This window comes from Misgurnus anguillicaudatus, chromosome 24, assembly GCF_027580225.2.
Source record: "Misgurnus anguillicaudatus chromosome 24, ASM2758022v2, whole genome shotgun sequence".
In the NCBI taxonomy this organism is placed as follows: domain Eukaryota; kingdom Metazoa; phylum Chordata; class Actinopteri; order Cypriniformes; family Cobitidae; genus Misgurnus; species Misgurnus anguillicaudatus.
In genome coordinates, this window is record NC_073360.2 from 27,500,375 (window position 1) to 27,514,225 (window position 13,851).

At 39.5% G+C, this 13,851-nt stretch overlaps 1 protein-coding gene across 1 annotated transcript in view; it reads left to right on the forward strand.

Annotated features, from left to right (window-relative positions):
* The first annotated feature begins 4,764 nt into the window (after window positions 1–4,764).
* The window catches only part of LOC129438873 (NXPE family member 3-like), a 33,523-nt gene continuing 24,436 nt past the window's right edge, over window positions 4,765–13,851 (forward strand). Inside the window, exons 1-2 of the mRNA XM_073863357.1 lie at window positions 4,765–4,842; window positions 7,782–7,961. Coding sequence (XP_073719458.1) covers window positions 4,765–4,842; window positions 7,782–7,961 — 258 coding nt within the window. The remainder of the gene's footprint in view (window positions 4,843–7,781; window positions 7,962–13,851) is intronic.

Genomic DNA, 13,851 nt, shown 5'->3' on the forward strand with positions numbered 1-13,851 from the left:
AGTGATCATATACCATTATCTACCGGTCGGGTGGACAGGAAGATGTGCTCCGGTACGGCCTACAGACCATTCATTTGTCATTACTGCTACAGAGGTACATCGTGGTAAGAGAGAAACTTTCACAAAACATGATTCCATACGGGGAACGGATGTCCCCAATGACCACAAGCTATGGACCAACGGACAGAAAGTGAGCCTCGCCTTGTTCCCTTGGCTGGGGACTGGAAAGCTCATGCTAAGGATGTAGACTTTTGATTACAGGTTTGAACAGTTTGTTAATTCTACTCAAGCTGCATTGAAAGGCATTCGTGAGGAACTGACAGCCCTACGTATGATGGAACTTCAAGACCGTATGGTGCTTGACCAGTTGACCGCCTCCCTCGGAGGTGTCGGCCGGATTATCGGAGCAAGTTGTTGCAGTTTCATTCCTGCGAATGATGCAGACGGGGCAATTATTGAACAGGCCATCAACAATCTCACAAAGTTGCGCGACACCATGGATAAAGACTATGCTACAACTGAGGATATGACGCAATGGTTGTTTGGAGGATATTGGTGGGAGAAACTGTTGAAAATATTCATTCCAATATTATCTGCTCTTTTGCTGATATGCATACGTTTGATTCATGAGATACAATGCGCGTAAAAATGGAAAAAAAAATTAATTCAATATGTACTCACTGATGCATACTTCTTGGGTAATACTGCAGATGAAGAAGACTATAAATTAATTGTTCGAAAAACTACTAAAACCCATGATGATAGTGTGTAGAAGAAATTTCATTTTGATGAAGGTTTAACCCTAAAGTGCCTAAGCAGGTAACGCGTTACAACCCGAAGTAAAAAGACATTATAAATGATAAACAGGAGGGAATGTTGGAAAAAATGTATTTCTTATTACATATTTGAATGTTTTATGTTACCATTTATGAATGTATAATCAATGGTTTAGATTTATGAATATATATACTAATTTGCTTAGAATCATATTAAGTCCGACTAGCTACTTAGAAAAACTGCCACGGTAAAATAGTGCATACAATGTTCTTTTGTTATCATATGACCTTTGGTAACTGCATCATCAAGCTGCCTCATCAAGTTACTATCTTGCTTTGGTAAAATGTAATCAATCCTATTTAATCCTATTAAATGTGTGATGTTGTTACAATTGTGAAAGTCTGTGAGGTTCGACCTTCGGAATGAAGGAAGTTAACCAGTGATTAAAACCTAAATAAAAACAGTCCCGCAGGAAGACTCAAGTCGAGAGACAGTTGAATGTTTCCTGATGAGACATCTCAATCTGGGTTCTCCCTGCAGTATAACTACCCCATTCGTGGTCTGAGTGCGTCGTATTTTTGTTAAGGTTCGTAAATATTTTAAACCTGACAGTCATTGTCATGTTGGAAGACCCAGCCTCAACCCATCTTCAATGCTCTAACTGAGGGAAGGAGGTTGTTCCCCAAAATCTTGCAATCATCCTCTCCTTAATACAGTGCAGTCACCCTGTCCCATGTGCAGAAAACACCCCTGCTTCACAGTAGGGATGGTGTTCTTGGCATGGAGGGAGGCGCATGCGCACGTGGTGACTCGCAGCTACAGGCATCAGTGTGCTCGTTTGTTTGTGCTTCGTCAGTGTTTTCTTGTTTTTTATGCGTCTTAAATAACTTTTTTCCATGGTATAAAAAGTTGGTATAAGCCTAATGGTGGGAAACAACCTGCGGAATTTGTACATTCTGATTGGGGAAGTTTTTCACCTGTTGCTGTTGAACAAAAACAAAATCGCTCTCGGCAAAAAGATTCTACTTTTAAAATTAGGAAAAAAGGATGGAAAGGAGGTGTTCGTCAGAAAATGATACACCAAATTCTTTCAAAAATTCATCTCCCTACAGTTTTGCCAGCGAATGTGCAGTCTCTACGGAAAAAGACAGACGAGCTTCAAGCTACGGTGAAATTCCAGCATGACTTCAGGAACGTTTGTGTGATGGCGTTCACGGAGACTTGGCTCTCCGAGAGGGATTCTGATTCGAGCATTCGACTGGATTATTTTGGAGTGCCCGTTCGTATGGATCGGGATGAGATGGCAACCGGTAAAGCTCAAGGAGGTAGTAGAGTATGTCTGTACATTCGAGAAAGCTGGTGCAAATCTATGAACGTTAAGGTGAGAGTGTGCACGAAGGACATTGAGTTACTGACTGTGGCACTAAGACCTGTGTATTTGCCCCGGGAGTTTCCTCAGCTGTTCATTACGGTTGTTCGTTACGGTCGTCTTAGTGTATTACTATAACCTTGGAAACGGTGGTCCCAGCTCTTTTCAGGTCATTGACCAGCTCCTCCCGTGTAGTTCTGGACTGATTTCTCACCTTTCTTAGGATCATTGAGACCCCATGAGATAAGATCTTTCATGAAGCCCCAGTCCAAGGGAGATTGACAGTCTATTTTCTAATGATTGCTCCAACAGTGGACCTTTCCAGCTACTTGGCAATTTCCCCATAGCCCTTTCCAGCCTTGTGGAGGTATACAATTTTGTCTCTAGTGTCTTTGGACAGCTTATTGGTCTTAAAAAAAACATACATTGTGATGTCTGGATTTTTTTAGATTATATCTCTCACAGTGGACATGCACCTACGATGACAATTTCAGACCCCTCCATGATTTCTAAGTGGAAAAACTTGCAAAATAGCAGGGTGTTCAAATACTTATTTTCCTCACTTTATATAGAAGAGCTGGATTTGCAGCTCTTCTCTTTTCCTGAGAATGGTAGCCCTCTTATAGTACTAGGGGACTTTAACATCCACCTGTAGAAGCCCTATGCTGCAGACTTCCACACACTCACCTTCTCATTTGACCTTACTCGCCTCACCACTGCTGCCACTCACAGGTCAGAAAACCAGTTTGATCTCATCTACACCCGCAGCTGCACTATGGACATCACCAAAGTCGTACCTCTCCATCTAACTTTCAACATGCCCCTTCTACATTCTACACACCCACACTGCCTCCAGTACATTTCAGGTGTAACCTTTGCTCTCTCTCCCTTTGTACCCTCTTCGCTGAGGTGGCACCTCCTATTCACGACCTAACCATTCAACTGGGCAACACAACCATTACTCCCTCCAAAACTGCCAAAAACCTCGGTGTAGCCTTTGATGTGCTTTACTGATTAAATTGCAAAGACAACACAATCATGTCAATTTGCATTATATAATATCAGAAAGATACGGCCATTCCTTACAGAGTATGCTGCACAACTCCTGATCCAGGACCTAGTAATCTCTAGACTACTGCAATGCTCTTCTCAAAATTCCAACCTCCGCCTCTTACTTTTGTGCTGGGTGTTTAACGTTGCCTTCCATTTAAAAAAGAACAAAACCATTCACATGTATATGCATGCAATACTATCAATACACATTTGACCTGGGTTACTGTAATAATACACATTGCTCTCACTCATTTATGACATTGTTGTCTGGGTTGCGTATGTGTGGGGCGGATCTATCAAAAGAAGGTCCAGATTCTATTGGGATATGTGGGTTTTTGTTTAGGTGATTTTAAATGTCAACATTGACGTCTATTTGACAAACATTTTTCATTTAGAATGTATATAAAACACTAGAGAGTATTCCAGATCTTTAGCAGACATCAGACGTACCTGTGTTGCTAGAAAGCCTCATATTGTCTGAGTTTTTGCTGGAAATCATCAGCTGTGTCTGGCAACCCTGTGGTGTCTTTGCCTAATGCAGCTAAAGACATTGAATTAATTCAGACATGATGCAAACTGTGAACATTCTCTTTACTTGTCTCTCTATATGTAATGATGCCATTATGAGAGGGAGAAGGGGAGCAGATTTTTCAGGCTTGACCTTTTACTGCGCCGAGTCGCAGGGGGATTGTATTCCACCCGATAGCCATTTTGAAACAAATTATATGTAGGATTATAGGCTTCAAAACAATATGATTAAAGTCACAGTTTTGTGACAGGTAGGATTTGTTTACAAAATTGTTTCCCTATGTGTATGTTCCATAGTTATGTTTAATTCCTGTGTTGTCTTAGGCACAATGTGTTATTTTAACACATCTGTTTTAATGGTGTAGGATGGTGCAAGAGGCTGCTATCTGATTGCATAAGAGAAATAGTTTTCTTAATTCATGTGTCACAGGTCGGAGCGGACCACAGATGTCGTGAGTCTCACCTCTCCCTAGTTTTCACCTCGAGGAGGTCCCAAGAGCACCCCAATGACCAGACACAGAGAGCGTAAGTAAATATTAAAACAAACTTTATTAAATTATTTAAAAAGGTATTGGGGAAGGGGAAAGGGAAAGGGAGGCTAAAATCCAACTCTCCGGTTGGAGAGGCACAGTCTCGAGTCTCTCAGACTCCGACGCAGAAATCTCAGGTAGGTCCTTCCTCTTCTTGACTCCTGGTTATGCGACGACAATCAGCTTATTCACAAGATTTATCTTTGTTCTAGCTTGCAGGGGACCAATCCGGGGCCCTCTCCTTTCCTGGACGCAAGGAGTACAGAGGGTAAGTATTGGAGGTTTTAAATGTCGAATGGGTACCTGTGTCCGCATGTGATGAGCTCCAGAACGGCCCAGCGGGTTGTACTCTTGTCCGTTCAGATACCGGTGAGGCTGCACCTCAGCTGCCGGGATCCAACTCCACCCATCCTGGTGGGTATATGGAAAGTTGCCACTGTAGATGTACCACTGGTCGACGGGTAAAGGTGCAGGTCGGCGCTTCGGGAAAGAACTGTTGGATCTACAATGGAGCAGACAGGTGAGTATAATAGGGCCGGGCACTCGGTAGGCCACGAGGCCACTGGATCTTCCCTGGGGTCACAGGTAAGTATACAACACAGTAGGTGGGTGATTCTCACGAAAACTTGGTTTTAAAAATGTCAAGCATGAAAATGTAAAAATTGCTTAAATTTACTTTTTTTCCCACCAGACATTGAAAAACAAAGTCTGGAGTAAATGGGAACATTAATTTAAAAACTTTTACTTATCATTTAACACTTTTTGTAACGTAATTAAAAAAATTAGTCCTAAAAAATCTCATTACCGCAACAGTCAGAAAACATCAACACTGACATATTTTCAAAATGACATGACAAACCTGAAAGAACATAATTTGGAGATTCTGCACATGCATTTAAAATCAAAGTATTATGCTTCTATTAATTAAATTAACATTTAATAAGCATATGTTGCGGTAATGATAATCAAAATGTCATGTAAGCATTCTGACAAGACAATATTTCAAATTAACTGTAAAAAATGATCTTACCTGGTAGCCATCTTGAAGTAACTGGTCCATGTGCTTGGTCACTCAAAATCAAACTTTATTAAAATTCTGTATGTGTGCTTAAACTGTTCTCAAAAAGTGTTGCGGAGGATGAGAACATTAGGCATGGACACATCATTTTCCTAATTTTTCTTCATTATTATTATACATGAATATTCAGTAAATATATTTTCTGTCATCTAAAGTAGTCTAGCAAAACATCCATTTATTTTTTTTCTTAATATTTTTGTGTTAATTTGATTAAATTACAACATAACGCATGTTCAAACACAGCCGGACACATTGCGGTAATGATAATTTCAGCAGAAAATGAGATAAAATTTACAATTACAAATTCTTATGTTGAAATCACACATTGTGCAAGGTAGAACACAGTATTGTGTTAATTCTGATGCTTTTTAATGTTACTGTATTACACATTTTAAAGCTAAAATCATTAGTGCCGTGGTGTTTCAATGGTTTCGTGAGAATCACCCAGGTATGTGAGACGGGCAACGGGGCTCCTTCAACTAACAAGCAATTGCCCAACACAATGTGATGACTTCAGTTTTCTTGGCACAAGGTAAGTACAATGCAGGTAACTGAGGCTTCACTTGGGCTTATGGACGTACAACACAATATGCTGGCTTTAGTTGTTAGCATAAGGTTAGTACAATGCAGGTAACTGGGGCTTCACTTGGGCTTACGGATGTACAACACAATATGCTGGCTTTAGTTGTTAGCATAAGGTAAGTAAAATGCAAGCTCACCACGCCCTTTTTACGATCTCACCACACACTTGGTACGAGCTTAGTTCGTCCCCTCTATCTCCGTTGGGATCTGCCCACTTTTCTTGCATTTTTCAAATATTGCCTGTGGGTGGAGTCAGGCTCTGACCAGGGGTTTAGTAACACTTTAAACTCGAAAATAATGACTGACCCATTACAATTCTCCCTTCACGTTGGCCTTTACAGCGCCCTATATGGCGTTTAAAATTACAGTCTATCTTTCGTAATAAGCTAACTAAATTTAAACAAAACATAAACAACATTACAACAATATTCAAATCCAACAATACTCAAACATAAATATAAAACATACATTATCTATAAGGATACATGTTAAAACAATCTGATATAGCGTTTATAATAGCTGGTTGGTAGATGTTTACTATTTTTGCCAAAAGCTCCGTTACAAACCTCCATTTACCCCAATAAATAAATTTTTACTTTGAAAATGATGCGCTGTCACGTTAACATCAGCTGATCGTTTACAAAAGACTCCGTCTACGTTCATTTACACCCAGAGCAACGTCTGAGTTCTCAAACTAAAACAGGGTCTTCAGCGTTTACGAACGACTCCGTTTATGAGGGTCGAAAACGGTGGCGTAGTGTAAATGAAAGGAGTAAACGTGACAAAAGTAATGGGTTTTAAAAGGTAAACACATTAATGTAAACATAGCCTAAAACGTCTCTGCTGCTGTGCCAGCCAGCGACAAGGGAACAGTGATGCAACTCCTTCCATAGGCTAAACGTTTCATTTCAGTTCACTAGCATGGTGGACTTCGGCTGTTGCATCTATCGATGACCGAGTCCTTCTCTTTAAAATCTCTGTCCTTTTAACGATCCAGTCAGAAAACAATTTCTGTGGGTGCATCCCAATTTTTATTTAGTGCAATGAACAGGTGATAAGATACATTTAACTAACATTTTTGGGGTTATCTGTCTGATTTGAAAATACAATTTTGAGGCTTCAATGGGCGTTCTTTGGGATGCTGTCATAAAGAATGAAACTTTTCTTTAACAATAATCCACATTATGCTGAATTTAGTGTTATTCACCATTCTTACTCAAGACTTCAAAATGATGAATATAGGTGGCTGGTGTGGAAAATATACAATTGGATTACAGATTTTATGAAACATAGAAAAATCCTAGTAAGAATAGGAAATAAAGTGTTAAATATATCCAGATAGAAAATGAAACTCATAGTATTAAGCCCATTATTTTTGTTGATAATGATCAATGATGCACTTACAGAAGTGCTGGGAACAAAACAAAAGGTGTAGAACAAATTTTATTCAACTACTCAATTTGCATATAAGAGGGGGCGGGGAACGGGTGATGCAACATTGACCCTGATGAACACAGTTACCAAACACATACAGCAGCCAAAAAACTATGCAAGACTATTATTTATTGACTTCAGTTCAGCTTTTAACTGTACGCAGAAACATATTTTAGTTAAAAGACTATGTGAAATTGGCACAAATAGTTTCCTTGTGCAGTGGATAAAAGAATTCCTTACAGATCGACCACAAAGAGTTGTATTCATTGGCATTACCTCTGAGACTGTAATCTTAAATACGGGGGCACCACAAGGTTGCGTTTTTTCACCTGTCCTGTTTTCTTTGTATACCAATGAAATGCATATTATGAACTCCACCTGTCACTTGTATAAGTATGCTGATGATATGGTTGTGGTTGGTCTAATGCAGGCAGGGAATACGGTCAACCAATCTGTATATTTTAATGTTATCGAGGAGCTTATTAATTGGTGCCATGACAGTGCTCTTCTCCTTAATGAAGGGAAGACCAAAGAGATGGTGATAATGAAGCAGAAAAATTCCGGCTATGATCTTATACCTGTTGTAATCAATAATAAAAAGGTAGAGGAGGTAGAGGAGTTCAAATATTTAGGAACATTCTGTGACTCCACTCTTAGTTTTACTAAACACACTGAGTATATTTTTAAAAAGGCAATGCAGCGCCTACATTTACTTAGGAAGGTGAACTCATATGGGGTTAGAAAGAGTGTGCTGACATTCGATATGTGTACCTGGTTTGGAAACCTGGGGGTTAAGAACAGAAATAAACTATCCAGAATTGTTAAGCTGGCCAGTAAAATTGTTTGTAAAGGACAGGGACAATTGGCAGATTTATATACTACACATATGAGACGTAAGGCCCACCACATTGTGTCTGACCCAGTGCATCCTCTGTTCACAGAATTTAGGAAATTACCATCAGGAAGGAGGTACACAGCTGCATTAGCAACCAGAAATATTTACAAAAAGTCATTTATATCGAGTGCTATATCATTACTGAACTCACAATAGTCCATGATATCCATATTTATCTTTTTGATATTGGTGTGTGATGAAGGTGTTATCTATTGTTGTTTGTAAGGGGTACTGTGTTGTTTGTCTGTTGTATTTATTGTCTATTCATTGTGTATGTGTTTTAGAAATCCACCTGTGGAGCCAAAGACAAATTTCCACTTTTTGTGGACAATAAACTTGAAATTGAAATTAAATATATGCAGAAGAAATGCAGGTAATAAAAAAGAACATTTTTAATTCCAGAATATGAAATATGGGTATGTCATACCTCAAATATTTGCATTTGTTGGAAGGCAAACAAGCGTTTTCTCTTGTTTGGTGGCACTTGTTTGGTGGGTGTGTCAGAAATGTCGGCCCAATCAGTGGCAAGATGTATATAAACCACACGGTACTAAAGAGACAGCTCGCTCAATGGGTTCAAGTTGGAATGTTGTCTTTCATTCTGGACGGCAAGGTCAGTACTATAACATCGAGGGTATTTTACAGTATTAAACACACATTTATAATGATTTCATCAGGCGTCAGAAACATTAAAGGAACAGTATGTAGGATTGTGGGCAAAACTGGTATTGCAATCACAAAACTTGTGGCTAAAACTGGTACTGCAATCACACAACTGGTGGCCAATACACAAAATGACAACATAAACATCAGTTGAGAGATGCAACTCCACTTTTTAAATGATAATATCCTGGCCAGACCACTGTTGTCAGTGATATAAGTATTTGAAATGAAAATGACTTCTTAATGTCTAGTGACATGTCAGGGCCATTTTATGATTCATTGACATACATTTCTTACATACTGTTCCTTTAAGTATAAAAGCAAGTTGTCAAATTTCTTAGTTAAGAATCACTCTTAGGGGCCAATCACACCAAAAGTGTTGCAGTTGCAGGCGCCTTTTTTGAATGCTATTCTATGGGGAGGGAGCGTTTGCATGCTGTTTATGCACGCTGAATGCCTTGCGTTTTTTGCCACCAGCCGCAGCACAAGCTTTTGAAGGAACGCTGAGAGCGGAAAAGCAGCCGACATCATTTCCATCTTTCCATTGTCCAATCGAATGAGGGGTGAGGCAGGCCTTACGGTGTGGTGAAGGAAGTTTACAGCTGCTTTGAAGAACCGGACTCCACTCGCTCACTCTCTCCTGCGTGTTTGTGCACCTCTCACCCTCAAGTTTCTGCTAATATGACAGCTCACGCTTCAATATTTGATTGACAAGGCAGCTGACTCGGTGGTTGCCTAGCAATATGAAAAGCTGCGTTGTGCGCCGCGCCTTGCGTTTCCAAGCGTTTAAAGCGCATTTGGTGTGATTAGCCCCTTACTCTCCCGCTTATTTAAAACAGCTCAAGAGGTCTCTCAGGTGAGAGTTGCCAGTAGGGGCTTATGATGGCGCTGATGAGAACGACGTGCGCAAATACACGAGCTGTAGGTGTGCAGTGTTTTATTTGTATTTATTGCTAATGTTATATCATAGTTTATTTACTGACAACTTCATAACTAATATATTTACATTTAATACAGATGACTGAAAAGTAAAACAAGATGAGTATAGTTATATGATTAAAAAAACGTAACATTTGGTTGCTTATCAGTAGCATGGTTGTAGTTCATTGCGGTTACTGTTAAATAAAATAAAACTTATAATAAATTGATGTTATATTGTATTGGTTCAATGTTTTCAGTTGATAACATATGCTTTTTGATTACCGAAATTTAATTTAACTATTAAAACCAGAATCCAGAAAATGTTTGAGAATAATAAAACTGAATTTGGGATAAAAATGTAATGGATTTCATAGGGCCTGACTAGATGCTGCTTTTCCACGGCTTTAAAGAATTATTCTACAGCTCTAGAAATATGACATAAAACATGGAACAGGAAAGGAGATTCCTGTGGCAGACGCCCTCTCCAGAAAGTCCTTAGCAACAAAACATGACAATCTCAGCGAAGATATGGACATGTACCATATTTTTCAGTCTAAAAGCCGCATTTTTTTTCATAACTTGGCTAGTGCTGCGTCTTAAGGGGATCGCACACCGGCCACACAGCTCAGCGCCGCGCAGCACTGTTCTAAAAAAATTGAACACATTGTTTTCTATGAGTATACGCACACCGGCGCCGCCAGGTTGCCCCTGTCTGCGCCGCCCGGCTGTGACTCAGGAAGTTGCTCAAATCCCTGTCACGCCACACAGCGCCACTCACATAGTTTAACATTAACATCATATTTGTCCCAAATCATTCACGATTAACATTGGCTGCTAACATATATTTTGCATTTTGAAGTAGGCGCTATCTGACGAAGCTTGTGCTACTTAATGTGCACTTCCGGATTACAATACCTTTCAGATCCCCTTTACAGTCAGGTGCGCCTTGTTAGTCAGTATGAATTAATTTTGACATTTATGAGGCAAGAGACAACATCACCGTCTACAGCCGCGAGAGTCCGCTATATTCTGCTCCTGTATTTATGTAATTTAATGGATTCTTTAATGTGGAATGACGAGTATGCGAACTTCACGCTAGTTGGATTGTTCGGTTACTTTAACCTATTCAACCTTCCAGGTAAATTCTGTATGCTATGGTTTATCGTTTAAATAACTGATAATATTACTTTAACGTACAGACATCTATTCAGCCTGCTGTTCTGTCTGCTATTGTTTAGTTGAATAACTTAAGATAAGAAGAAGGCTGCACTATGCATAGTATTTATAAGTATTTATGCATAGTATTTATGCGTTTTTAAGATATTAAATAAATCTTTGATGTCCCCAGAGTACATATGTGAAGTGTTAGCTAAAAATACCATATAGGTAATTTATTGTGGCATGTTAAAATAGGCACTTTATGGGTCTGAGCAAAAATGCACCGTTTTTGGGTGTATCCCTTTAAATCCAAATGAGCTGCTCAGGTGGGCGGAGTCTCAAGCGCTCACGCTGTAGACAAGGCACTGCATTCTCTCACGAAAGAAGTTAGTAAGAGATGTTCAGCATTATATATTTGAACAAGTTTAAAAAGTCAATAATCTGTTTTATGCATACTAAATACATGTTTATCAGCAGATGGGAATAAAAATAAAGACTTTTAGGTGTCATGCTGCCAGTGTTTTAAACAGGCACAATGATTTTCAGCATGTTACAATAAAATACACGTCCACAAACACTCAGAAGTTTACTTTTTGACCAAACCACACGAGCACATTTAAATGATCTGTAATAAAACAACACGTTTAATGCTTAAACTTTAGAGAAACAGATCAAATGACATGTTTAAGTTGTGTACACATATTGAACACATTTGCGTTTCTGTCAGTCTCTCACTCTCTATCTTGTAACTCCTCGTATTCATTTGAAACTTGAGAGAAACATTAAAGTAAATAGTCTACTCATTTTCAATATTAAACTATGGTATTACCTTAACTAAGAATTGTTGATACATCCCTCTGTCATCTGTGTGCGTGCACGTAAGCGCTGGAGCGCGCTGCGACACGTTGATAGCATTTAGCTTAGCCCCATTCATTCAATGGTATCAAACAAAGATAAAGTTAGAAGTGACCAAACACATCAACGTTTTTCCTATTTAAGACCAGTAGTTATACGAGCAAGTTTGGTGGTACAAAATAAAACGTAGCGCTTTTCTAAGCGGATTTAAAAGAGGAACTATATTTTATGGCGTAATAGCACTTTTGGGAGTACTTCGACTCGCCTGAAAAGTCTGCTCCCCTTCTCCCTCTCATAATGGGAGAGGGAGGGTGTTACTGTGCCGAGTCGAAGTACTCCCATAAGTGCTATTACGCCATACAATATAGTTCCTCTTTTAAATCCGCTTAGAAAAGCGATACGTTTTATTTTATACCACCAAACTTGCTCGTATAACTACTCGTCCTAAATAGGAAAAACGCTGATGCGTTTGGTCACTTCCAACTTCACCTCTGTTTGATACCATTGAATGAATGAGGCCAAGCCAAATGCTATCGAAGTGTCGCAGCACGCTCCAGCGCTTACGTGCACGCACACAGATGGTAGAGGGATGTTTCAACAATTCTTAAGGTAATAACATAGTTTAATATTGAAAATGAGTAGACTATTCCTTTAAACAACATATTTATGATTATTGTGTATGGTAGTGAATACGCTTGTTCTCTCACTCTGTCTCGTGCAGTACTTAAAAGCGAACCATCGTGTTGCTCTCTCTCTCTCTCTCTCTCTCTCTCTCTCTCTCTCTCTCTCTCTCTCTCTCTCTCTCTCTCTCGTTCATTCGCTCACTTGCTCTCTCTCTCACTCACTCACTCGCTCTCTCTGTTGCACTAAGGTAAGGTTATTCCTTTAGAATGTTAATTCAATCTTTAGAAAGATTATTAAAACTACAAGCTATAAGATTGTATGCTCCTGTTTGTGTTTGAGGGAATACAAATGCGTAGTGCTGTCAGTCATTCTTTCTTTTTTTCTCTCTATCGCACTCGTGAGGCCGTTCTTGGTTGGATAGCGCAGTTGAAGGGGCGGTATCATTATATAATAAGAGCCCCTCAATACGTCATGGGGGAGCGAAATTCGAATGACCTATATTTACATGGTTGCAGAGAGAGCCTTACCAAAACAAAGTTACAGGGTTGCTATTTTTCATGTTTTCCGGGTTGGTAGAAGCACTGGGGACCCGATTATAGCACTTAAACATGGAAAAAGTCTGATTTTCATGGAATGTCCCCTTTAATTATAAAAACTTAACCAGTCAGTGACACAAAGCTGCAATAGATCCGTACCAATGCAGTTTTCAGCAGCTCGGATAGATGATCTTGGATGGATGGCCTGCAGAAAGGAGACAATTTCCCACATACATTATTGACTTCTAAGACAAACTTTCATTGATCAGTGAAGATAAGAAAATAGTCATATCTGTCTGACCTCACACAGAAAAGGTATGTGCAAATGCAGAGAAGTCTAAGCTAAGAGCACGAAATGTTATTCTGGCCATGAATGTGTAAGCACGCACATAGAACACATGATCGAAAGATGCAGTACTTGCCTGGTGCAACATAATTCAAATACCTCTTCACCTGGAAAAATGAAAAATACATGGTTACTGTAGATTACTATAACCATTTCTTCCAATTAGACAAACTCAACACTACTACGGCTGCCACTGTCATCAGCAAGCTTAGTCACATTCGTGAGACATGGCATACCAGCAAGGCCGCGTTATCCTAATGGGCAACATGGGCTGCAGCCCAGGGCCCCGAACACTAGGGGGCCTCCGAGACAATTCTATTTTGAGTTTTTAAAAACATGATTGACGTAATTATGCGTAAGCGCTACCTAAAGCAGAGGCCCCCAACCACTGGGTCGCAAAAATGTTCTGAAAAAATGTGCATAATAGCTACGTAATAGCTTATGGGATATTTGTCCTTAAGAGCCAACTTCAAATAACATCGATCATGTACAAGGCCGCGGT